The following is a 27,979-nucleotide window of genomic DNA, read 5'->3' as shown; positions in this document are numbered from 1 at the left end:
CCGGTAACATGAATTTACGATGGAAAATGTTGCACATGTCATCGAAAACACAAAGTCATTGGAATCTCCTCTATGGTGAAGGAGGATCAACTGGATGAACCGGGAATTGAGTATCTAAATGAGCTCCTCAACCTGTCATTAGCAACCCCAATAGTTTTCTATGTGTGGAAAATGGACAGGATGATTCCGCTGCTGAAGCCAGGCAAGGACGCAAGCAAAGGTGATTCAAGCAGTCCGATATCACTTTTGTTGCCAGTAGCAAAGACGCTGAGACATTATTCCTCCTCATCATAAGAGAGTGTTTCGTCATAGCGGATCATCAAATTGTATAGCACAACAACAGCTGTACCCGCCATTTCCACAGGCAGAACATATGGCGGCGTTTGGTTTATCAAAAGCATTCGTATATATTTACACTTTTCCGATTACACTTTCTACATTTAATTTCACTTATTTTTCGTTTTTGAGAATGTTATTTTCACTTCATTCGTATACCTACCGATGGAAGTTTGTAAATAATCGTCGTTCCGATTTTTGAATGAAATTTTCTATTCTCGATTGTAGACCGAACCATTTGAATTCACAAGTGACCAGTTTATAACATGTCATGACTGGATCGACCTTCTTCTTCCAGTCGGCACCAACCAAGGGACCGCGACCGGTTTTCTCTGATTTGAACCTAGCGAAAAAGGAGAAATGTATTAATGGCTGTATCCAGTCACCAAATTCATTGACTTACTTTGTTGGATCTTCATCAGGTTTATAATCCGCAGGCGTAACGGGATCATTGGCAATATCAATATGAACAACTTCGCGTTGTTTTAGTTTTTCGGGGGGCAGTTGGTGTACCTATTTTTTATTTATTTGAGGAAGACGAAAAAATTGTAATTAGTTAAAGTTAGCTTAGATTATGCCGCGGATAGGTAGAAGGATTTTACCAATTATTACTTAAAAATTAAACAGAAAAAATACAAAATGTTAGTTCGAAATTTTTTTCTACGATACAGTTACAAATAAACAAAAAAAAATGGAAAGCTATGCCGGCGTAGAGACACAAAGAAAATGGGGCGTAAAATATTAAGTTGTAAATGGGTTCTTCCTAAATATGAAAAAAATTGAATGATAAACTGAGACGTCTTCCGGAACCATGGGTGAAGTATATAATAATGGTTAAACCTGGAAAAAATTGGCGAACTATTTAACACTTGAGCTAATTAAAAATAATTTTGGTGATTAAAAAAATCACAAATGAAGTAGAGAATTGTGGTTGATCGTGAGAACCATGGTTGGGCTGGAGAAATATAGTTGATCGAAAGGACCGTATTTTTATCTAGGGAGCCATGGAAGATGGGTGAACTAAAGAGTCACGTTTTAAGTTGAAGCCTGAAGAGCCATGGATTAAACTGAAGAGGAAAAAAGAGAATGATCTAAGGACCTTTTGATGAATTACTGAACCATGGCCGTACAAAAGCATTTTGATGAGAATGAGAAAAACCGCAAGTGGCTATCGTTAGAGCTCTCCAGCATTTAAATGTGAAAGGTCGTCGATGGTCGCTCTCCGCTCGTATTAATCGACCGTGGCATCAGAATAAATGCCGAATATTATCGCGAAAATATTCTGCAGGGTGTATTAAAGTCTTGGGTACGCAAACATTTTGGACACAGATCTTGGACATTCCACCATCGCAAATGAGGCTCCTCGCTTCATTTCCAGTGCACAATGGATACCAAAATCTCCGGATACCAATCCGTTGGACTATTGTGTCTGGAGTATTTTGAAAGCAAGGTTGGCACTAAAAAATACCAAAGTGTCGACCACCTCAAGCAAGCATTTTGTTGGAAATGGGACAAAATGCCGCAGAGAAATATTCGGGTAGCTTGTGACGGTTTCATTGGCCGTTTGAAGGCCATAATTCGTGCCAAAGGTGACCAATTCGAACAAATCTAAACTTATTCAAAAATGTGATGCTATTTCCATCATTTTTTGCTTTCATTCAATAAAATTTAAAAAAAAATGTAAAAATTATGGCGTTTGACTTTTTTGCAGTTTTTTTATCTCACCCTGTTTGAAGAGAACCGGATGCTTATTTTGGATTTAATAATCGTTTTGGTTATTCGAAACTTTGAGGGAGGTACCAGAAAGAATGGTCCAATCTCTACCATATTTATAACAGATCTTGTGTTGATAGAAATATTGAGATGTGCCAAGTCTGAATGGAGTCGGATGTCAATTTCGCGTTTTATGAGCTTCATGCTTATTCCAAATTTTAACCCTTTGTGGGGGAGATACCAGAAGGAGATGACCGATACATCCATCTTCACAGCAGATCTTATGTTAGTAGAAATAATGGGATGTGTAAATTAAAAAGAGAATCAGATGCTAATTTCGGATTTAATAATCGTTTGGGTTATTCAAAACTTTGACCCTTTGTGGGGGAGGTACCAGAAGAAATGGTCCGATCTCTACCATCTTTATAACAGATCTTAGCTCCATAGAAATATTGAAATTAGCAAAGTCCGAATGGACTCGGATGTTAATTTCGCGTTTTATGAGCTTCATGGTTATTTAAAATTTTGACCCTTTATGGGAGAGGTACCAGAGGGAGTGGACCGATGTATTCCATCTTAACACCAGACCTTGGGCTAACAAAAATATTGTGATGTTTGTAATTTGAAGACAATCGGACACTCACATCACATTTTATAAGAGTTGTAATTATTCAAAATTATGACCCTTTGTGGGGGAGGTACTTGATAGAGTGGACCGATATTGTCCATTTTCGCTCCTGATCTAGCACAGATACAAATATTTCGATTTGCAAAGTTGGCGCAAAATCGGATTATCGTTCCCCTTTCTGTGCAAAAAATATATTTTTTCAAAATTTTGACACTTTGTGGGGGAGGTACCAGAAAGAGTGGACCGATGTATTCCATCTTAACACCAGACCTTGGGTTAAAGAAAATATTGTGATGTTTGTAATTTAAAGACAATCGGACTCTTACTTCACATTTTGTAAGAGTTATAATTATTCAAATGTTGACCCTTTGTGGGGCAGATACTTGACATTGTCCATTTCCGCACCTGATCTAGCATTGATGCAAACATTAGCATTTGCAAAGTTGGAGAAAAATTGGATTATCCTTTCTATTCCTGTGCAGTAAAATATTTTCTTTGAAAATTTCGACCTTTTGTGGGGGAGGTACCAGAAGGTGTGAACCGACCCATCTTGGAACTCGATCTAAGCTTGACAAAAATATTACGATGTACCACGTTTGGACCAAATCGGATACTCCCTTCGGGAGTTATCGTGCTCACCAGCCATACAGACAGACAGACGGACATCGCAAGATCGACTCCAAATGTCCTGAAGCGGATTTGGTCCAAAAAGACCTAGGATCTAAAACCGTTATTTTCATGAGGCTCGTTTTGGCCGTATCAAATGATATATACTCTCTCTAACCATATGGCTGAGGGCATAAAAAAAGGAAACACTGCAGGAATTTGATTGAATTTAAAAATAAATACAAATTATTATTTTTTTTTTTAATTTCTAACAAAAACATCTTTGGACTCACTTCACCCATTATTCGTTGTGTCTCCACACACACGCAATAAATATTAGTAAGTTTTAAACAAAGAAAATGACTCACATTTTCCTGGTCGCCTATATCAGCAATGTGATGAGATTCAATGATTATGATAAAATTATCTTTCATATAACCAGGATTCTGGTTATATGACGACGGGTTTTTTTTTAAACAAATTTATTTTTTTAATTAATGGAATTAAATTTACATTTACAATAATATTACATCACAATCGATGGGGAAGAAAATAATTTTGTTTAATCGCCAGTTAGTTAAAGCATTAATTATTAATTCCAAATAAAAGACATATAGAGATTAATTAATTTTAAAACATATTATTACAAATATATTTCAATTACACGCACACACACACATAAATATTTAATATTAATAGTAATCCAACACCATGTTTAATGATTTTTTTCATGATGTACGTAAGCATTTTTTTTTATTAAATTAATTACGATTATGCGAATTAATACCAAATACAAGAAATAAAAGAACAAGAAAAAGAGAGAGAAAAAAGACACACCATTAATTACATTTAGTATCCTTTGTTAACTTACATTTTCAGACTCTCCTAGATCGGCTAAATGCAGAGAATCTATAATAACTTTAAAGCCATCTTTCATAAACTTAGGATTCTATAAACAAACATAATTTTGGGAAAGGAAAAGGGATTAAAAATAGTTGTCATAATAGAATGGGTTTCATGTTCACACTTTTTAAATCCTGGTATTACAATTGAGAAAAAGTGAGATTAGGTGGTGTAGTTAGAGGTAAAAAAGTAAAAATTTTTATTAAATTGGAGCAAACTTTGAACGGCAATACATCGAAAATGAAACGGATTATTAATGGGCCAAAGTCGGACATAAAATAAAAGTTTGAAATTAAATATCTCCTGTTTTAGACTCCAAAACACTTGCTATCGTATCGAAAATGTGAAATGGGTTCAAGTCATACCATACTCTCATTATCTTTAAGAAGGGAAATAAATGGTCGCTGGCATTGGTTTGCTTTGCGAAGAGATGGATATCAGCCTGAGAAATAGGAAGACAACCAAAATGTCCCGTGAGACAATTATCGAAGGTTTTACTTTCGTTTATAAATCTGTATTGGAATACCTTGAAAAGTTGTTACGCTTGTTAAATTTCCGACAAACCAGCTATTTCAGTTTTCTAATATGAGATGTTCACGGAAAGGCCTTCTTTAGGCTGGTTTTTAATACCATCATCTTTTAGAGTATCGTCTTTTAGACTATCGTACTTTGGTCTAAAGCCGTCCTTTAGAAAACGGCTATTCAGACCACGGTCGTTTAGGCTATCATCTTTTAGACTACAAGCCTTTAGATTATAGTCATTTGGACTATCTTCTTAGGACTACCGTCCTTAGAATACCGCCCTTTTGACTACCGTTCTTAAGAGTATCGTCCTTTAGACTAAGGTCTTTTTGGGGGGGGTTATTTTTTAGACTTCCATCCTTAGACTTATGGCACTTGACTATCATGCTTTAAAATATCGTCCTTTAGTCTCTATAAAAAAAGCTTAAATCTTAGACTAGCGTCATTTAGACTACCGTCCTTTAGAGTATCATCCTTGAGAGTACCGTCCTTTGACAAATTACATGTAAACTGGAATTTCCTAATTGTTCGTCCTTTAGTCTACTGCCCTTTAAAGCTCCCTTAGACTACTCTCTATTAACACATATTTTAAACTTGAATTTTGTCTCCTATTATTCAGACTACCGTTCTCCGACCAGGAATTATATGACTACTTTCACCGACCCTAAGGTTACCGTTTTTTTTGACTATCGTTCTACAGACTTCGGTCCTTAGCTATAGTCCTATAATCTTGAGTCCTTTCACATCATCTTTTGGAAATCACAAACAATTTAACGGGTTTACGTCTCCTTCCTTCTTTCCATGACACATTTTCGATAGAAGATTTGAAGTCTTTATTTCGCATATAAGCCCATAGCAGCATGATAGTAGCTATATATGCTGATGGTTCCAAGATAGAAAGTAGAAAAAATGCAGGAGTCTTTTGCGGTAGCCTAAACATTAGGAACTTCTTTTACAACTCCTCCACATATATGCTACACTATTCGATAGATAAAGAAATATTACTCTTGGAAGGCCCAACAAAACTGGCTCTCGAAGAAAATATAGCCAAAATTATGGTGAAAAACATAACAGGTCACTTGAACATAAGGGTCATGACTTCCAGCTGAGTCTACATCGACGCTGACTATTAAAGGCCACCGACCACCAACAACCCCAAGATCCTAGGGGCCACACTCGACAGCATGTACAAGCGGTCCATACAATCCACAGTTATCTGCGGCCAAAATGAAAAGTAGGAACAAGGTCCTCAAGGCGCTAGCACTTGGGCTGCGGACATGAAGGCCTTGTCAACCCCTTAAAACGCGATAATACGGTCTGCGGTCAGCTGTGCGACCTCAGGTCTACTAATATAAATGCTACACCGTGGAAGAATATCCAGACCTGCAATAATGCTTCCCTGAGTATTGTGACAGGATGCCTCCTTCCCCATGGCACCAGTGGACCATCTACATGAGGAGGCGAAGGTCCTTCCTGTACGTCAGTGAAGTACCTGCGTATGTAGCTTGGGCTGCGGACATGGATACCTTGTTAATCTCTTATAACGCGATAAGTCGGCCAGTTGTCACCTATGCGACCTTAGTCTGCAAATATAAGTGCTTCGCAGTGGAAGAATATATGGAAAGTAGGAACAAGGTCCCCAAAGCGCTAGCACTTGGGCTGCGGACATGAAGGCCTTATCAACCCCTTAAAACGCGATAATACGGTCTGCGGTCAGCTGTGCGACCTCAGGTCTACTAATATAAATGCTACGCCCTTTAAGAATATCCAGAACTGCAATAATGCTTCCCTGGGTATTGCGACAGAATGTCTTCTCCCCATGGCACCAGTGGACCATCTGTATGAGGAGACGAAGGTCCTTCCTGTACGACAGTGAAGTACCTGCGTATATGGCTTTGGTTGCGGACATGGATACCTTGTTAACCTCTTATAACGCGATAAGTCGGCCAGTTGTCAGCTATGCGACCTGAGTCTGCAAATATGAGTGCTTCGCAGTGGAAGAATATATGAAAAGTAGGAGCAAGGTCCTCAAAGCGCTAGCACTTGGGCTGCGGACATGAAGGCCTTGTCAACCCCTTAAAACGCGATAATACGGTCTGCGGTCAGCTGTGCGACCTTAAGTCTACGAATATAAATGCTACGCCGTGGAAGAATATCCAGACCTGCAATAATGCTGCCTTGAGAATTGCGACAGGGTGCCTCCGCCCCATGGCACCAGTGGACCATCTACATGAGGAGTCGAAGGTCCTTTCTGTACGTCAGTGAAGTACCTGCTTGAGTGTAATCGCGGGAGTCATTCAAACCCTCAAAACAACTCTCCCCCCGGGCGTGTCAGGAAGGAAATACATGACCAACGGCGTAGCTATAAGTCAGAGCCTCTAGATCAAGAAACCTATTAGGCAGAAAGGCATTTATACCAAACCAGTCACAGATTATTATAGAATGAATGCCGTCCTCGGAGTCCACCCCAATTCATTGCAGCTGAAGAACGTCATCTGTCTAGACAAACCAGGCTAGTTTTGGCGCAATTATGGTGCAATCGTCTCAATTTGTATTGGGCACGAATTGCCAAAGATGTGCGAAACGTCTGCCCGGCGGATGATTCAGGCTGCATCTCTTTATTTGCCCTGGCGAACCTACCCCACTCACTCCAGAAGACCTCTAGTTATAGCCCGTAAAAGTAGCCACATTTTTGAACTTGCACTTAGAACAGGATTAGCAGAATTCGAACAAAATTTTGAGGATGTTACAACAACTACAGACTCAGAAACGGTCGAACATTTGCTCTGCCACTGTCTAAATCTACAAGTTCTAGAAAGGGAAGCCGAAGGTGTTCGTGAAATAAAGTGAGCAGTCGCTTCTTCTGTTCCTGGATCTTAGTGGGTAAAACAATACTCTATGGATCCAAGAGCCACTTGCCAGAACACGAACATACAAACGTGACAGGAATTAATGGTTAATAATAGCATTGTAAATCTAAAAACGGACTCAAAATTGAAGAGACATTCTTGGTGGATAATTACTTTAAGACCTCTCATCCACCACACCACCAAATCTATGTAAAACAAATTATGATTTTATAACCTTCCATTAGGAATAGGAAAAATAATTCTCTGCATTTTTGATGACAATGGGGATATGGAAAATATCTCCCCCGACAACATACCGTAATGACTGTTTTACAATATGGATAGGCATTCCATGCCTCTTCGTGAATCTCCAGAGATCCTTTGGGTGCCAATATTCTTATAAATGCTGGGACTTTTGAAGCCAAATGATAAATTTTATATGTATACTGACCGGAACTATATTTGCCACCTGAAATGGGACACAAACAAAACACAATATTAATCGAATTTCAAAATAAAACATTTACAATTTACAACAACTTACCCAACAATGGATGATCGGTAAAGGGTTCATTTTTTATTACTTCAATACCTTCACCACCGCCCGTTTCATTTTTAGATGCCTCCGCCACGGAATACAGTTGTGCAACTTGGTACTATTGATGGATGGACGGATGGATGAATGGATGGCCAGGAGATAAATAGAAATATTGTGTAGCCCCACAATTGAGGTTAGGGGTTAGCAACATGAAAAGAAAACAAGAGGGAGAGAGAGAGTGAAAAAAAGAAAAAGTAATTAAATATTGTTTAAGAAATGGACACGACAATGCGACAAGAAAATCAATTAAACTTGGACATTTTCATTTGTTTAGGTTTGAATGCAATAAAAACACTCACACACACACACACACACTCTTGTCGACCCACAAAGGAACAAAACGAAATCAATTAAAGCACTTTCAATTGCAAGACAACAAATGGCCCCTTAGGGTGGCCAGAGAGACAGGAAGAGCAGGAGTAGATATTTAAAAGGACCCCACCACTCTCGGAGGTCAGACAACAATTCCACTTCTAAGTATGGCATAACTGTGTGGGTTTAAATCACCCCCAGTTAGGTTAGACAGTTAGTTGGTTGGTTGCTTCTCCCCCACATTCTGCAATTGTTGATTGAACGATTTCAAACCACAAACTGGACACGCACAATCAATGTACATTCGGAGCTATGTATGTGAGTTACTATGTGTATGGGTGTTAGGGGCAATGAAACGTGTAGGCCATAGAGAGTAACACGTGTTATGTGTAAACGGTGTAGGCTTCGTTTGCCACGTGGGCTTCGAACAGGACGAAAAGTGTTTACATTTCCCAAAATGTCATCATTGTTCGGTGTAGGTTGTTAAATTTTATTACAAAGCCATGTTAAGAGGATTTTAAGCTAAAACAAAGGGATTTCAAATTTGACATCCATTGGATGGTTTGGGATTAATGTTTTCTATGAAAACAATTGAGAGATGACAATGACCCAAAGGATATTAGACAAAAAGATGTTGTTGAACACTTTCTCGTATTGAGAAGATGTTGTTCAACAACACCATTTGTTGCCTAACAACATCTTTTCGTATAGAAAAGTTGTTTATATAGAAAAGTTGTTGCGGAACCACACCTTTTCGTAGAAAAAAGTTATCCCTAAAGAAGTTTTGATAAAGGAACATTGGTGAACTCCATTTCACTTGGAAAAAATATAGTATAGGCGTTTTTCGAACACACGTTTTTGTGACAAAAGATCCGTTTGCACAAATATCTGAAATTCATTTTGGGATTTCCACATTGCTGCCGCATGATATCACCATTGAAGATAAATCATTGACAAATGAGAAAAATCCCATCGTATGAATAATTTAAAACACTTTGGACAGGCAACCTTGTTGTTGGCTGGCATGTTGTACTTCAAGTGGTGACAAGTTGGTTTTAATTTGGAGCATCATTGTAGGCATCACACACACACAGGTACATACCCACGACCACACCTGGGTCCATCATACATGTCTTGACTATTTAATGGCCTACTTTGTACTCAAATGTGGTAGCAAGCACTTGTTGTGTGTAGAGCAGCGACACGAGTAATGTCGGTTAATGTCATTTTGTTGTCGCAATTGTATCCGCATCCGCTGCAGTCTCATCATTTTGTTCGTTTATCTGATTGTTCGCCCCTTTTTCAGGGGAGGTTTGGAGCACGTTTAATTGTTTTCAATTCTGATTTTTTTTTTTTTGATGTTGTGATTCAATCTATACATAAAATGGATGGTGTTTGGGCCCAACAACAAGAGTGGTAGGAGTGGGGGTTTTTCTTTTTTTGTTTTTCTAACATGATATCAATACGTACCTCCTCAACAGTTAATGGCAAAGTGACTCGGCTGGAAGTGAAAAAAAGATAGAAAAGAATTTTTAATTAGAAAACTTTATAAGCTTCGGCGAAATGGGAATAGTTGCCATTATAAACTGTGACACGAGGTGCATTCTTCTTCTTTTTCTAGTTGCATCTCCGTCACAGCTTTGATGGTATTTTTTTAAGAATTTAATTAAAAACAACTACGGCAAGTGCGGTGCAAAATATCTAAACAATATTGGGTTACATCAAAATTGTTAAGGGTAATGTTAAAATGTTGTTATTAAGAAACTTTGAAATGAAATATGTTTGAGAGACTAAAATATTATTATCGAACATTGTTATCGAACAAGTTTTGCATAGAAAACATAATTATCGAACAAGTTTCTTGTAGAAAACATTGTTATCGAACAAGTTTTCTATAACAAACATTGTTATCGAACAAGTTTTCCACAGATAAAATTGTTATCGACCTAGTCTTCAATAGAAAACATTGTTATCTAACATGTTTTCTATAGAAAACATAGTGATCGGACAAAATTTCTATAGAAAACATTGTTATTGGACAAGTTTTCTATAGAAAAAATTGCTATCGAACAAGTTTTCTCTAAAAAAAAATTTATCAAGCTAATTATCCGTAGAAAAAATTGTCATCGAACAAGATTTCTATCGAAAACGTTGTTATCGAACAAGTTTTCTCTAGAAACCATTGTTATCTAACATGTTTTCTATAATTTTCTATAGAAAACATAGTGATCGGACAAATTTTCTATAGAAAACATTGTTATCGGACAAGTTTTCTATAGAAAACATTGTGATCGGACCAATTTTCTATAGAAAACATTGTGATCGGACAAATTTTCTATAGAAAACATTGTGATCGGACAAATTTTCTATAGAAAACATTGTGATCGGACAAATTTTCTATAGAAAACATTGTGATCGGACAAATTTTCTATAGAAAAAAATTGTGATCGGACAAATTTTCTATAGAAAAAATTGTGATCGGACAAAATGTTCTATAGAAAACTTTGTTATCGAACAAGTTTTCTATAGAAAACATTGTTACCGAACAAGTTTTCTATAGAAAACATTGTTATCGAACAAGTTTTCTATAGAAAACATTGTTATCGAACACGCTTTCTATAGAAAACATTGTTATCGAACACGCTTTCTATAGAAAACATTGTTATCGAACAGGTTTTCTATAGAAAACATTGTCATCGAACAAGTTTTCTATAGAAAACATTGTTATCGAACTAGTTTTCTATAGAAAACATTGTTATCGAAAAGTTTTCTTTAGAAAACATTGTTATCGAACAAGTTTTCTGTAGAATACATTGTTATCGAACTAGTTTTCTATAGAAAACATTGTTATCGAAAAGTTTTCTATAGAAAACATTGTTATCGAACAAGTTTTCTATAGAATACGTTGTTATTGAAAAGTTTTCTATAGAAAACATTGTTATCGAACAAGTTTTCTAGAGAAAACATTGTCATCGAACAAGTTTTCTAGAGAAAACATTGTCATCGAACAAGTTTTCTAGAGAAAACATTGTCATCGAACAAGTTTTCTATAGAAAACATTGTTATCGAACAAGTTTTCTATAGAAAACACTGTCATCGAACAAGTTTTCTAGAGAAAACATTGTCATCGAACAAGTTTTCTAGAGAAAACATTGTCATCGAACAAGTTTTCTATAGAAAACATTGTTATCGAACAAGTTTTCTATAGAAAACATTGTTATCGAACAAGTTTTCTATCGAAAACATTGTCATCGAACAAGATTTCTATAGAAAACGTGGTTATCGAACAAGTTTTCTATAGAAAACGTTATTATCGAACAATTTTTCTATAGAAAACGTTGTTATCGAACATGTTTTATATAGAAAATATTCTTATCGAAAAAGTTTTCTCTAGAATTTTTCTATATTGTTATCGAACAAATTGTCTTCCGAAAACAACGTTATCGAACAAGAAACATTTGTTATCGGTAGAGAGAACATCGAGAACACATTGTTATCGAACAAGTTCCATACAAAACATTGTTATCGAACTATTTTTCTATAGAAATCATTACTATCGAACAAGTTTTTCTTAGAAAACATTGTTATCGAAAACGTGTTTCATAGGAAACGTTGTTATCGAAAAAGTTTTCCATAGAAAATGTTGTTATCGACAAGTTTTCTATAGAAAACATTGTTATCGGACAAGTATTCCATAGAAAACATTGTTGTGGAACTAGTTTTCTATAGGAAACACTATTGTCCGACAACTGCTTTATAAAAATTGTTATAATCGAACAACTTTTTTCCATCGATAATAATAAATAATTAAATTTCAAAGAGAAATAAAAACATTGAGTAACCACAACACCACCCATATTGGGCGCCACTTGCTTCCACGGGCAATTAAATGCAGACCACAAGCAGCCATAGAAGAAAAAGAAGAACAAACTTTCCGAAGCCCTGCAACACAAACTGCATACAAAACACATTTTTTATAACACTATCAAGGATTCAAGGTAAAGCCACCAACCGATATGCAACACAAACTACAATTTCTCTTAAACCTTAACTCGATAACAAAAAAGTAAATAAAGTTTCGTCCAATCTACCACCACCTGCATCATATCTTTTATAATAGTCCACCTCCCCCGACTATCAAAACTGGCAAAGGAGCATAAAAACATTAGGTGTTTTTGTGGCTCTTTCCATTGCCCTGGCAATAACAACCACAACAACAACAAAAACAACATGTGGTTGTTGCCATTTCCGCTCGAAACATATAGTTTGTGTTTGTAATATATTGTCTTGCTTTAGTTATTTTCACCCGGTTAGTTGAAGCTAACCTTATTTTTTTGTTGTAGTTGTTTGTTGCTGCCGCAGCGGATCTATGGCGACATCAAACGACAACGACAACAACATATTTCACATCTGAACAATTCAACTCTTTCTATTTCAAGTACGACGAGACGACTAACGTCCGTTTCTCGTTCGCTTCAGTTGCTACCACCAGCACCCACGCCACTCCTCCACTCTTTTTGTAGGATTTCAAGGTTTTTGTTATCCAATTTGAATGTTTTGCGTTTGTGTTGAAAAAGTTTTGAAGCTGCCGCGCCGAAGAGTGTCGTAATTATTGTAAATGAAATAAAGTGTGACATGAAATGAACTTTTTTCTGTCCTCCATTCATATTCAAAATTCAAGGGGTTATTACAATGGCTGGGTGGAAAGAATAGAGGTTAACATAGAAAAGGACATTTGGAATGAATAGGCATTTCGTGATGGAACAAGAACATTTTATAGATTCTTGTTTTGTAATGAAACGTTATTATCGAATCACAGGGTGATTATGAAAAGCCTTGCTATCGAAAATATTTTGTATAGAATAATTTTACCGCAGAAAACATTGTTATCGAACTAGTTTCCCATAGAAAACGTTGTTTTCCGACAAAATTTCAATATAAAACCTGGTTATCGATCAAGTTTTCTATAGAAAAGCTTGTTATCGAAAAAGTTTTCTATAGAAAACGTTGTTATCGCACCAGTTTTCTATGGAAAACGTTGTTATCGAACAAGTTTTCTATAGAAAACGATGTTATCGAAAAAGTTTTGTATAGAAAACATTCTTGTCGAACAAGTTTTTTTTATAGAAAACATTTTTATCGAACCAATTTTCTATAGAAGACATTGTTATCGAACAATTTTTCTATAGAAAGCATTGTTATCGAACATTTTTTTTCTGTATAATACATTATTATCGAACAAGTATTCTGTAGAAAACATTGTTATCGAAAAAGTTTTCTATAAAATACGTTGTTATCGAACAAGTTTTCTTTAGAAAACGATGTTTTCGAACAAGTTTTCTATAGAAAACGATGTTTTCGAACAAGTTTTCTATAGAAAAAGTTGTTATCGAACAAGTTTTCTGTGGAAAACGTTTTTATCGAACAAGTTTTCTATAGAAAATGTTGTTATCGAACAAGTTTTCTGTGGAAAACGTTGTTATCGAACAAGTTTTCTGTAGAAAACATTGTTATCGAACAAGTTTTCTATAGAAAACGATGTTATCGAAAAAGTTTTGTATAGAAAACATTGTTATCGAACAAGTTTTCTATAGCAAACGTTGTTGTCGAACAAGTTTTCTATAGAAAACGTTGTTATCGAACAAGTTTTCTATATAAAACGTTGTTATCGAACAAGTTTTCTATGGAAAACGTTGTTATCGAACAAGTTTTCTATAGAAAATGTTGTTATCGAACAAATTTTCTAAAGAAAACGTTGTTATCGAACAAGTTTGCTATAGAAAACGTTGTTATCGAACAACTTTTCTATAGAAAACGTTGTTATCGAACAACTTTTCTATAGAAAACGTTGTTATCGAACAACTTTTCTATAGAAAACGTTGTTATCGAACAAGTTTTCTATAGAAAACGTTGTTATCGAACAAGTTTTCTATAGAAAATGTTGTAATCGAACAAGTTTTCTATAGAAAACGTTGTTATCGAACAAGTTTTCTATAGAAAACGTTGTTATCGAACAAGTTGTCTATAGAAAACGTTGTTATCGAACAAGTTTTCTATAGAAAACGTTGTTATCGAACAAGTTTTCTATAGAAAACGTTGTTTCGAACAAGTTTTCTATGGAAAACGTTGTTATCGATCAGGTTTCTTATAGAAAACTTTGTTATCGATCACGTTTCCTATAGAAAACGTTATTATCGAACAAGTTTTCTATAGAAAACGTTGTTATCGAACAAGTTTTCTGTGGAAAACGTTTTTATCGAACAAGTTTTCTATAGAAAATGTTGTTATCGAACAAGTTTTCTGTGGAAAACGTTTTATCGAACAAGTTTTCTGTAGAAAACATTGTTATCGAACAAGTTTTCTATAGAAAACGATGTTATCGAAAAAGTTTTGTATAGAAAACATTGTTATCGAACAAGTTTTCTATAGCAAACGTTGTTATCGAACAAGTTTTCTATAGAAAACGTTGTTATCGAACAAGTTTTCTATATAAAACGTTGTTATCGAACAAGTTTTCTATGGAAAACGTTGTTATCGAACAAGTTTTCTATAAAAAATGTTGTTATCGAACAAGTTTTCTGGAAAAAACATTGTTATCGAACAAGTTTTCTGTACGAAAACGTTGTTATCGGGAAAGTTTCCCATAGAAAACGTTGTAAATTCTACATTCTTGCAGTTCGGGAACATACCATTAAATTCTTTAAATATATTTTTTTTTAAGTTTCAAAGGTAACAAATCAAATGTCAAATGGTCTTGACTATGCTGTGGGCCAAATATGATAAGATATTGTAGACGAGTTATGATAACAAAACAACTCTGTCTGTTGGAGTAGACGCGGAAATTCAAATAACAAACCAAACAAGAAACCTTTAAAATATTCCAAGAACTGGAATATGGTTACAAGCAATGAATGATTCATCTTTGCGCCACTTGGCTTATCAAAGTCAAGAGAGAGCCTCAAACAAACAAACAATTCAACATTGTAACAAATAAAAAATACCAAAATAATTTTTAAGAGTCTCACTTGAGCGACGACCTAAATAGTTTTTAATGGGTTAATTGGGAGGTCGGTCGGTCATAATATTCAACAATTTTCACTTGAGCTGGTTTCTGTTTCTCCTCTTCTCTTCTATGTTGTGTTGGTTTGAAATTTCATATTTAAATCAATTTGTCGGGTTATTTTTGGAATATATTTGTGTATTTATTTGAAAACTCAATAATGGTTGGCCTTATTTGGTCATATGTTTTGTGTTTGTATTGACACGTTAATATCTCAAAACAGAATTGCGAAAAATATGAACTGTTTCCAAGCCGAAACGAAGTGTGGTTTCGCGACATGGAATTTCCAAGCAATTATCCCATTTTTATTTAGAGGTTGATAAAAAAATAAAGTAAAATAAACGTCTCCATATAATTAAGGAGTTCTCTTGCTTTCCAATCTCCATCCTTTGAATGGCTTAACAATTTTCCAAATCCAATTAAAATTTGAAATGGATTCTAAACGTTTTCAGAACGTGAACTAATCACCAAGGCAAAATGTTTGCCAGACATCATCAACGAACACGACGACCACCAGCCAAACACCCACCACCCACATCCCCGTCCGTATTACTTGTAAAAAAAACCTAATCAAAGTGAAATGCTAAAAATAATAATAAAACAAAAACAATAAAATACATAAAAACAAATTGCGAATGCGACTGCAATTGCAACGAATGTGATTGTGCTTGCGATACCGTTGGTTATTGTAACGAATGAATTGCGCGTATTTCGATTTTGTTTTCGACATTGACATTGTGTGGAAAAAATGCGAACGAATATGCCAATGAGAAACAAAAATTTCAATTGCACTCAAGAAGACGAAGAAGAAGAATGCCATGAGAAATCAGACAAAACAAAAATGAAATGCGGATATAAATGATTGAACAGATTCGAAGGAAAATGCTAGGTTAAGCGATATCATCGATGATTGATAGAATAGAAGAAACAAATCAACAACTTTAAGAAAGTTTCCAATAGTAAAATTTGTTATCAAATCATTTTTTTAGAATTTTTTTTTGAGCTACTTTTAATTAAGGATGATGTTATCGAAAATCCCTTGAACTGATGTCAAACAATCTTTTCATAAAGAAGTATGTTATCGAACAATTTTCTCATTATAACAAAAAAATCATTATCGAAAAACCTTTTCAAAGAAAGAACTGGTGCCGGAAAAAGCTTTCTCTAAGAAAGCCCATCTCAGGAGTTGGTGTCGGAAAAATCTTTCTGCAAGAAATCCCATCCGAGAAATTTGTATCGAAAAAATCTTTCTACAAGAAAAAGTTTCATTGAACTGTTTTTTCATAGAAAAATAGGTATCGAAAAATTCGTCGACAGAAAACACATTTTCGACATTAAATTGTTATCGAACAATTGAATAACTGATATCGAATCTATGGAAAAATATAGAAAATAATTTTGTCAAACAATTTTTCGATTAATCAGTTCATTTTTCGACAAAAAATGTTGTTATCGATAAATAATAAATTAAAAAATTGTTATCGAACAATTTATCCATAAAGAAATAAAAAATAAATGGTAATCGAACACTTTTTAATAGAAAAACTTGTTATGAAACACCTGTTCGATATAATGTTGTTATCGAACACGTTTCTTATAGAAAAATATGTTATCGAAATAGTTTCAAACGTTGTTATCAAATATAAAGTCAGCAGAAAAGATTGTTATCGAGCAAGTTTTCTAAAGTAAAGGTTGTTATCGAACTAGTTTTAACATAAAATACTTAGTTATCGATACAATTTTATGGAGAATACGATTTTATCGAAATGTTTTCTATAAAAAATAATGCAATAGAAGAAGTTTTTTACATAGAAAGATTTTATCGAATGAATTTCCTATGGCTAACGTTACTATAGAACATGTTTTCTGTAGGAAAGTTTGTTATCGATCAAATTTTAAAGTAGAATACATGGTTATCGATACAATTTTTTAAGAGAATAAGTTTCTAACGATATTTTTTTCCTATACAAATCAGTGCAATCGAAAAAGTTTTTTTGTAGAAAACATAATGGTGGAATATATTTTTCGTAGAAAACTTGATTATCGATTAAATGTCCATAGAAAACGTCGTTATCGAAGAGGTTCTTGGTAGAATAAAATTGAATAAAATTTCTTTCAAAAATATTTTCATCGAACAAGTTATGTATGGATGACGTTTGTATCGTACAGCTACTCTGTAGAAAACTTTGTTATCGAAAAAGTTTACCTTAGAAAACATCCTTATCGAACCAATTCTTTGTGGAAAGCGAAGTCGAAAAAGTTTTCTATAGGAAATGTTATTGTCGAACATTTTTCCATTGAAAACACAGTTATCGAACATTTTATCTATAGAAAATGTTGTGATCGTACAAGGAGAACCTTGTTATCGAATAATTTTTCGGTATAAAACGATACTATTGAACAAATCTTCAATAGAAAAAAATAGTTAACGGGCAAGCTTTGGATAAAAATAGTTATCATCAACCACTTTTGTTATATAAATAAAAATATAAAATAAATTATATAAAGAGTTGTTGTCGGAAAAATGTTGTATAGCAATCGATGGTATCGAAAAAATTTTCTATAGTTAAAGTTTTTATCAAACCACTTTCCATACAAAAATATATTATCGAACGACTTGTCAACTTAAGTTGTTATCGAACACTTTTTCCATAAAACATGTGGTAGTTATTGACATATTTTTCGATTGAAGGGAGGGAGCCAAAGGGAGTCTTTATAGACGAGTCGTTGGGAATTTTTATGGACGACCAGAAGGGAGTCCTTAGTGATAAGTCGTTGGTAGTCTCTATAGACGAGGCGAAGGGAGTCTCTGTAGGCGAGCAGAAGTCTATATAGACGAGCAGAAGGGAGTCATTATTGACGACCAGAAGGAAGATGACCTGAGTGGAGTCTTTACAGAGCCGAAGGGAGTCTCTATAGACGAGCCGAAGAGAGTCTGTATAGACGAGCCGAAGAAAATCTGTATAGACGAGCCGAAGGGAGTCTCTATAGACGAGCCGAAGGGAGTCTCTATAGACGAGCCGAAGGGAGTCTCTATAGACAAGCCGAAGGGAGTCTCTATAGACAAGCCGAAGGGAGTCTCTATAGACAAGCCGAAGGGAGTCTCTATAGACGAGCCGAAGGGAGTCTCTATAGACGAGCCATAGGGAGTCTCTATAGACGAGCCGAAGGGAGTCTCTATAGACGAGCCGAAGGGAGTCTCTATAGACGAGCCGAAGGGAGTCTCTATAGACGAGCCGAAGAGAGTCTCTATAGACGAGTCTGTATAGACGAGCCGAAGGAAATCTGTATAGACGAGCCGAAGGGAGTCTCTATAGACGAGCCGAAGGGAGTCTCTATAGACGAGCCGAAGGGAGTCTCTATAGACAAGCCGAAGGGAGTCTCTATAGACAAGCCGAAGGGAGTCTCTATAGACAAGCCGAAGGGAGTCTCCATAGTCGAGCAGAAGGGAGTCTCCATAGACGAGCAGAAGGGAGTCTCCATAGACGAGCAGAAGGGAGTCTCCATAGACGAGCAGAAGGGAGTCTCTCCATAGACGAGCAGAAGGGAGTCTCTCCATAGACGAGCAGAAGGGAGTCTCTCCGTAGACGAGCAGAAGGGAGTCTCTCCATAGACGAGCAGAAGGGAGTCTCTCCGTAGACGAGCAGAAGGGAGTCTCTCCATAGACGAGCAGAAGGGAGTCTCTCCGTAGACGAGCAGAAGGGAGTCTCTCCATAGACGAGCACAAGGGAGTCTCTCCATAGACGAGCAGAAGGGAGTCTCTCCTTAGACGAGCAGAAGGGAGTCTCTCCATAGACGAGCAGAAGGGAGTCTCTCCATAGACGAGCAGAAGGGAGTCTCTCCATAGACGAGCAGAAGGGAGTCTCTCCATAGACGAGCAGAAGGGAGTCTCTCCATAGACGAGCAGAAGGGAGTCTCTCCATAGACGAGCAGAAGGGAGTCTCTCCATAGACGAGCAGAAGGGAGTCTCTCCATAGACGAGCAGAAGGGAGTCTCTCCATAGACGAGCAGAAGGGAGTCTCTCCATAGACGAGCAGAAGGGAGTCTCTCCATAGACGAGCAGAAGGGAGTCTCTCCATAGACGAGCAGAAGGGAGTCTCTCCATAGACGAGCAGAAGGGAGTCTCTCCATAGACGAGCAGAAGGGAGTCTCTCCATAGACGAGCAGAAGGGAGTCTCTCCATAGACGAGCAGAAGGGAGTCTCTCCATAGACGAGCAGAAGGGAGTCTCTCCATAGACGAGCAGAAGGGAGTCTCTCCATAGACGAGCAGAAGGGAGTCTCTCCGTAGACGAGCAGAAGGGAGTCTCTCCATAGACGAGCAGAAGGGAGTCTCTCCGTAGACGAGCAGAAGGGAGTCTCTCCATAGACGAGCAGAAGGGAGTCTCTCCGTAGACGAGCAGAAGGGAGTCTCTCCATAGACGAGCAGAAGGGAGTCTCTCCGTAGACGAGCAGAAGGGAGTCTCTCCATAGACGAGCACAAGGGAGTCTCTCCATAGACGAGCAGAAGGGAGTCTCTCCTTAGACGAGCAGAAGGGAATCTCTCCAAAGACGAGCAGGAGGGAGTCTCTCCGTAGACGAGCAGAAGGGAGTCTCTCCATAGACGACTATAAACGAGTGAAAATTATTCTACATAGGCGGCCAGAAGGAGGTATCTATAGACGAAACAAAGGCAGACCTTATGGACGAGCCGTTGGGAATCTTTACGGACGACCAGAAGTGAGTCCTTATAGTCGGACCGAAGGGAGTCTTTTAAGATGACCTGAGTGGGGTCTTTTTAGATCATCAGAAGAAAGACTCCCTACACGAACCTAAGGGACTATAAACGAGCGAAAGAAGAGATGAAGAGAGAGTCTCTACACGAGCCTAAGGAACTATAAACGAAGGAAAGTGATCTTTATGGACGACCAAAAGGAAGGAAGGAAGGACAACAGGCGTAAAAATTTTAATCTCTTCAAACATTTTTCCAAGTTAGTTTTTTTTTAAATTCCTCATAATATTCAATGTACGCTGCCAGCCGGCACTCCGATTTCAAACAGCAACAACAACAACAACAAAAACACACTTTGTTATAACAAACGCTGTCATTCATTTGAGTAAATTAACTGAAAATGAAACTTTAAACGTTTTCATTATTTTATCGCCACCACCACCACCATCCACACGTTTTTTAATTGTTTCTCAACCCCATCGCACACGCATACACAAACACAGACACACACACGTATATAAAGTTGTTGAGACATATATTTAAAGGTCAATAGTCCGATTTGTTTGAATGTGGACTAGTTGACTGTGATCGAATGGGCAGTTATGGGACGAACGAGTATTTAGTTAGGCTGGGTATTTGTTTGTCGGAGTTCAAATAACAAAACATCAGGTGTGTTTTTCTTTTTTCTTATTAAATTATTTTATTGTTTTGGAATTTAGTCAAATTAAAAGTTGTAATATAGGGAACTTTGACTTATAGCACATTTAATATGCGTAGCTCCATTTCCGTATTGAGAGCTCCGTGTTGAGAGAGACATGCATCATTCTCTAGCAATCGAGTATTTTTTTTACTTCTAACCTTTACAAAAACATGACTAGTATTCTATTCTATTTTTTTTTTTTTTTTTCAATTTGATCCCGGCTGGCCATTCACCGAAAAATGCCATAAATTCGATGAAGTTAAGCGTTTTTCGGTATTGATTTTATTATTATGTATGACAGTAAAGGCAGACAAGATCCACGAGCCAGCCAGCTAGCCAACCGGCCGGCCGGTTGGTTGTTAGGTTGACGATTGATTCAAGTTCATTGCAATCATAAAATTAGCAAAAAAAAAAAATAAATAAATTAAAAAATGAATCTAGATTTTTATATGTGTGTGTGTTTTTGCCACGGTCTTTGATTTCCGTCGACGCTGTTCAAAATCTAAATGCCATAATTTAATTCTCAAAATTTTGTTTTATTACTTTTCCAAATGGTTTTCATTACTGACGGTACTTGTCTCCTCGAATCTTCCTTCTCTGTCCTAATTTTTCATTGGCATATTGCCGGAAGATTTGTTGTTTTTTTTTTCTTAGTATAGTAAATTACAACATCCATGAAGACGTAATGATTGATATGATGCAGTATTGAATGGTTGTTGCTTTTTTTTGCACTAGATTTTCAGCCAATGAAGAGGAAAATTTGAAAATACATGATTTCCGTTGCCATATTGAAAAATTGTAATTAAATTTGTTGGGAGAAGGAATTTTTGCAGACGAACTGAAGGCAATCTTCCTAGACGAGCAAAAGGAAGCCTTAATAGAAGACCAAAATCCAGACCTTATAGACGAGATTAAAGAAGTCTTTATAGGCGACCCGATGGGAGTCTTTATGGGCGACCTGATGGAAGTCTTTATAAGCGATCTGATGTGAGTCTCTACAGGCGCCCTGATAGGGGTCTATATAGGCGCCCTGATGGAAGTCTATATAGGCGCCCTGATGGGAGTCTATAGACGACCAAAAGGGAGTTTCTATAAGCGACCTGAAAGGAGTCTTCATAGAAGAGCAGAAGAGAGTCTCTATAGACGACGAGCAGAAGGGAGTCTCTATAGACGATGAGCAGAAGGGAGTCTCTATAGACGACGAGCAGAAGGGAGTCTCTATAGACGACGAGCAGAAGGGAGTCTCTATAAACGACGAGCAGAAGGGAGTCTCTATAGACGATGAGCAAAAGGGAGTCTCTATAGACGACGAGCAGATGGGAGTCTCTATAGACGACGAGCAGAAGGGAATCTCTATAGACGAGCTGAAGGCCAGGGAGTCTCTATAGACGAGCTGAAGGCCAGGGAGTCTCTATAGACGAGCTGAAGGCCAGGGAGTCTCTATAGACGAGCTGAAGGCCAGGGAGTCTCTATAGACGAGCTGAAGGCCAGGGAGTCTCTATAGACGAGCTGAAGGCCAGGGAGTCTCTATAGACGAGCTGAAGGCCAGGGAGTCTCTATAGACGAGCTGAAGGCCAGGGAGTCTCTATAGACGAGCTAAAGGCTAGGGAGTCTCTATAGACGAGCTAAAGGCTAGGGAGTCTCTATAGACGAGCTAAAGGCTAGGGAGTGTCTATAGACGAGCTAAAGGCTAGGGAGTCTCTATAGACGAGCTAAAGGCTAGAGAGTCTCCATAGACGAGCTAAAGGCTAGGGAGTCTCCATAGACGAGCTAAAGGCTAGGGAGTCTCCATAGACGAGCTAAAGGCTAGGGAGTCTCTATAGACGAGCTAAAGGCTAGGGAGTCTCTATAGACGAGCTAAAGGCTAGGGAGTCTCTATAGACGAGCTAAAGGCTAGGGAGTCTCTATAGAGGAGCTAAAGGCTAGGGAGTCTCTATAGACGAGCTAAAGGCTAGGGAGTCTCCATAGACGAGCTAAAGGCTAGGGAGTCTCTATAGACGAGCTAAAGGCTAGGGAGTCTCTATAGACGAGCTAAAGGCTAGGGAGTCTCCATAGACGAGCTAAAGGCTAGGGAGTCTCTATAGACGAGCTAAAGGCTAGGGAGTCTCTATAGACGAGCTAAAGGCTAGGGAGTCTCTATAGACGAGCTAAATGCTAGGGAGTCTCTATAGACGAGCTAAAGGCTAGGGAGTCTCTATAGACGAGCTAAAGGCTAGAGAGTCTCCATAGACGAGCTAAAGGCTAGGGAGTCTCCATAGACGAGCTAAAGGCTAGGGAGTCTCTATAGACGAGCTAAAGGCTAGGGAGTCTCTATAGACGAGCTAAAGGCTAGGGAGTCTCCATAGACGAGCTAAAGGCTAGGGAGTCTCTATAGACGAGCTAAAGGCTAGGGAGTCTCTATAGACGAGCTAAAGGCTAGGGAGTCTCTATAGACGAGCTAAAGGCTAGGGAGTCTCTATAGAGGAGCTAAAGGCTAGAGAGTCTCCATAGACGAGCTAAAGGCTAGGGAGTCTCCATAGACGAGCTAAAGGCTAGGGAGTCTCTATAGACGAGCTAAAGGCTAGGGAGTCTCTATAGACGAGCTAAAGGCTAGGGAGTCTCTATAGACGAGCTAAATGCTAGGGAGTCTCTATAGACGAGCTAAAGGCTAGGGAGTCTCTATAGACGAGCTAAAGGCTAGGGAGTCTCTATAGACGAGCTAAAGGCTAGAGAGTCTCCATAGACGAGCTAAAGGCTAGGGAGTCTCCATAGACGAGCTAAAGGCTAGGGAGTCTCCATAGACGAGCTAAAGGCTAGGGAGTCTCTATAGACGAGCTAAAGGCTAGGGAGTCTCTATAGACGAGCTAAAGGCTAGGGAGTCTCTATAGACGACCTGAAGGCCAGGGAGTCTCTATAGACGAGCTGAAGACCAGGGAGTCTCTATAGACGAGCTGAAGACCAGTGAGTCTCTATAGACGAGCTGAAGACCAGGGAGTCTCTATAGACGAGCAGAAAGGGAGTCGAGCCGAAGGGAGTCTCTATAGACGACCAGAAAATAGTCTCTATATACAACCAGAGCCGCTATTTATTAATGACCAGAAGAGAGTCTTTATAGCCACCAGAAGATATTCCTTTTTATTAAAGCCAGAAGAGTCTTTATAGATAAGCTTAAGCCTTGAGGAGTCTCTATAGACGAGCTGAAGGCCCGAGGAGTCTCTATAAACGAGCTGAAGACCCGAGAAGTCTCTATAGACGAGCTAAAGACCCGAGGAGTCTCAATAGACGAGCAGAACAGCTATTTTTGAATGACCTGAAGAAAGTCTTTGTAGAAAGAGAGTCGTTTCTATTCTTCCACATAAAAAAAACAATATCAAGTCATTTCACATTTAACTAAAATTGACTATTAAGATAATTACACCAATAGTTAGCTGTCAGAAACAGCCGGACATGAAATCAAGCAAAGTCTATACAACAACAAAAAATACTGAAAACGCTTTTCATTAAAATTGCCAAGACAAAGCGCTGTCCGTCGTCTATCAGATAATTTGAAAAAATTAAACATTTGATTATAGACATTAAGGCAATCCCCACTGAAGCACACACACATACATATACACAAAAATCACGCAGTTAATAATAAATTATTTAGCTAAGTAATAGTAGTTATTGTAAGTGAATCTTTAATTTACAATGGGAAAATGCTGTTTGTGAATGCCAATTGTGAGACAGGTCAGATTGGAAAAAAAATGTTGCCTACTGCCACTGATGTTCAGCTCGTCTATATCAACTTCCTGTCCCTCAGCTCATCTACACAGACTCCCTGGACCTCAGATCGTCAATACAGACTTCCTGGACCTGGTCCTCAGCTCGTCTACACCGACTCCCTAACCCTTAGCTCGTCTATATTGTCTCTCTAAGCCTCAGCTCGTCTATACCAACTCTCTGAGCCTCAGCTCGTCTATATCGACTCTCCGAGCCTCAGCTCGTCTATATCGACTCTCCGAGCCTCAGCTGGTCTATATCGACTCTCTGAGCCTCAGCTGGTCTATATCGAGTCTCAGAGCCTCCGCTGGTCTACATCGACTCTTTGGCCTTCAGCTCTTCTATATCGACTCCCTGGCCTTCAGCTCGTCTATATCGACTCCCTGGCCTTCAGCTCGTCTACAAAGGACACCCTGGCCTTCATCTCGTCTATATACTCCCTGGCCTTCATCTCGTCTATATACTCCCTGGCCTTCATCTCGTCTATATACTCCCTGGCCTTCATCTTTCTGTATAGACTCCCTGACTCGTCTATATAGACTCCTGGCGTTCAGCTCGTTTATTGAGACTCCATGGCCTTCAGACTAGTCAGTTCTTCTATAAAGACTCCTCGGGCCTTCAGTTCGTCTAAATAGACTCCCTGGCCTTCAGTTCGTTTATAAAGACTCCTCGAGCCTTCAGCTCCTCTATAAAGAGTCCTCGAGCCTTCAGCTCGCCTATAAAGACTCCCTGGCCTTCAGTTCGTCTAAAAAGACTCCCTGGCCTTCAGCTCGTCTATATAGACTCCCTGGCCTTCAGCTCGTCTATAGAGACTCCCTGGCCTTCAGCTCGTCTATAGAGACTCCCTGGCCTTCAGCTCGTCTATAGAGACTCCCTTGCCTTCAGCTCGTCTATAGAGACTCCCTGGCCTTCAGCTCGTCTATAGAGACTTCCTGGCCTTCAGCTCGTCTATAGAGACTCCCTGGCCTTCAGCTCGTCTATAGAGACTCCCTGGCCTTCAGCTCGTCTATAGAGACTCCCTGGCCTTCAGCTCGTCTATAGAGACTTCCTGGCCTTCAGCTCGTCTGTAAAGACTCCCGAGCTTGCAGCTCATCTATAAAGACTCCCTTTTGGCCCTCCATAAAAATTCCCGTCTGGCCGTCTATAAAAACTCAGTTAAATTCATCTGGGGGATTCCCTCCCGCTCATCTTCTACCACTCAAAAAAAAAAAACCTGTATCAGCTCTTTTTCTTAGATATTCTTCTTCTATAAAAATTCATTTCTTTCCATTTTCTTATCCTGCATTGATGACCAACCCTTTTTGTATCCGCCAACTGACAATATTTCACAATTTATAAAAAAAAAAAATATTGATTTCAAATCACGGGTCATTAGTCAATTGATTAACACTCAATTGGGCAGGGGGAGATATGAATCATAAGTACGAACAAAAAGCAACAAAAAAAATTGTGTGTACGTTTTCATCATTTTGCAATCTCGACAAAAAAAAAAATAGAAATAACGCCAAACAACAGACGACGATGTGATAATGAAGAAATAAAAATAAATTATTATCTTCCCCCCTTTTACTTTTTGCATTGTGTTCGACGAAGAAAAAAAAACAACAACAATAGCACTGAATCATAATGGTATTCTGATATGGTCAATATTCAAGTGAAATCTATCTGTTCCCCTCTCTGTCTGCCCCACTGCAAACTGAAATAGTCAGACACCCATTGCCAATACCGAGATTATCTCTCTGCAGCAATAAACCTTTTTTTTCGCTTGATAGTGGAGAGAGGATACGTTCATACGTGATTTGTGGCCCGGTAATTGCTGCACAAATTCGCCGTAAACCCTTGTAATGACACATATTTGTGCCGCGATAAAGAGTCACGCTAGAAAGTTCATTTACCAAAGCCCCGTCATTGTGGCCATAAAACATTGTTTTATTCTCCCAGAAGTTTCTGCTGTTGGATTTGGTTTTTTCTAATCTTATCGCCAAGTGTAATCAAGTGATTAGATTAGATTCGAATTGTTTTGTTTTTTTTTTTTTTTTTTTGGTGATAATATTATAGTGTAATTCTTCTTGTCTCTTATAGGTGATTAAATGATTTATTATTAAATTCGAATGATTTTACTGCTTTACAATTACTATCTGAAAGAATACTGAAATAATCGAACATATGAAGCATTAGCTGTATATCCATGGCGGATTAAGAGAATCCCTTTACAACCTATTGTATACTTGTTCCAAATAAATCACCTGGAGACTACAATTTAAAACAAATTGAAATTGTTTTTTTCGTGTAGGTCGAAAAGTAGACAGATGTCCCTCAGCTCTTCTATAGAGACTCCCTGGCCTCCAGTTCGTTTATAGATACTACTCGGGCCTTCAGCTCGTCTATAGAGACTTCCCGGACTTCAGCTCGTCTATAGAGACTCTCTGGTCTTCAGCTCGTCTATAGAGACTCCCTGGCCTTCAGCTTGTCTATAGAGACACCCTGGCTTTCACATAAAGACTCATTGGCCATCAGCTCGTCTATAAAGACACCCTGGCCTTCAGCTTGTCCCTGGCCTTCAGCTTGTCCCTGGCCTTCAGCTTGTCCCTGGCCTTCAGCTTGTCCCTGGCCTTCAGCTTGTCTATAGATATCCGTATAGCTCATATATAAAAACTCCCTGGCCTGCAGCTCGTCTATAGAGACTCCCTGGCCTGCAGTTCGTCTATAAGTACTCCCTGGCCTTCAGCTCGTCTATGGAGACTCCCTGGCCTTCAGCTCGTCTATGGAGACTCCCTGGCCTTCAGCTCGTCTATGAAGACTCCCTGGCCTTCAGCTCGTCTATGGAGACTCCCTGGCCTTCAGCTCGTCTATGGAGACTCCCTGGCCTTCAGCTCGCCTATGGAGACTCCCTGGCCTTCAGCTCGTCTATGGAGACTCCCTGGCCTTCAGCTCGTCTATGGAGACTCCCTGGCCTTCAGCTCGTCTATGGAGACTCCCTGGCCTTCAGCTCGTCTATGGAGACTCCCTGGCCTTCAGCTCGTCTATGGAGACTCCCTGGCCTTCAGCTCGTCTATGGAGACTCCCTGCCTTCAGCTCGTCTATACCGGCTCCCTGACCTGCAGCTCGTCTATACCGACTCCCTGGCAATTAGCTCGTCTATAAAGACTTTAGCTCGACTATAGAGACTTATCGGGCCTTCAGCTCGTCCATAAAGACTTCCTGGCCTCCAGCTCGCCTATAAAGACTCCCTGACCTTCAGCTCGTCTAAAAAGACTCCCGGGCCTTAAGCTCGCCTAAGAAGACTCCCTTCAGCTCGTCCT

At 38.5% G+C, this 27,979-nt stretch overlaps 1 protein-coding gene across 4 annotated transcripts in view; it reads right to left on the bottom strand.

Moving 5' to 3' along the window:
* LOC101889625 (phosphatidylinositol transfer protein beta isoform) overlaps nt 1-27,979 on the bottom strand; it is a 48,363-nt gene that overhangs the window by 3,452 nt on the left and 16,932 nt on the right. For 3 of the 4 annotated variants that reach the window (XM_005178151.4, XM_011292047.3, XM_011292045.3), the window contains exons 3-8: nt 9,938-9,968; nt 8,102-8,213; nt 7,875-8,026; nt 4,155-4,232; nt 740-849; nt 500-679 (exon numbers count right to left, since the gene is read on the bottom strand). In XM_005178151.4, the coding sequence (XP_005178208.1) occupies nt 500-679; nt 740-849; nt 4,155-4,232; nt 7,875-8,026; nt 8,102-8,213; nt 9,938-9,968 (663 nt within the window). Of the gene's footprint in view, nt 1-499; nt 680-739; nt 850-3,651; nt 3,730-4,154; nt 4,233-7,874; nt 8,027-8,101; nt 8,214-9,937; nt 9,969-27,979 lie in introns of all 4 variants that reach the window. The other variant, XM_005178152.4, reaches the window with a different exon arrangement.

This window comes from Musca domestica, unplaced genomic scaffold (genome assembly GCF_030504385.1).
Source record: "Musca domestica strain aabys unplaced genomic scaffold, Musca_domestica.polishedcontigs.V.1.1 39, whole genome shotgun sequence".
In the NCBI taxonomy this organism is placed as follows: domain Eukaryota; kingdom Metazoa; phylum Arthropoda; class Insecta; order Diptera; family Muscidae; genus Musca; species Musca domestica.
This window is presented reverse-complemented; position numbering and strand designations above follow the sequence as displayed.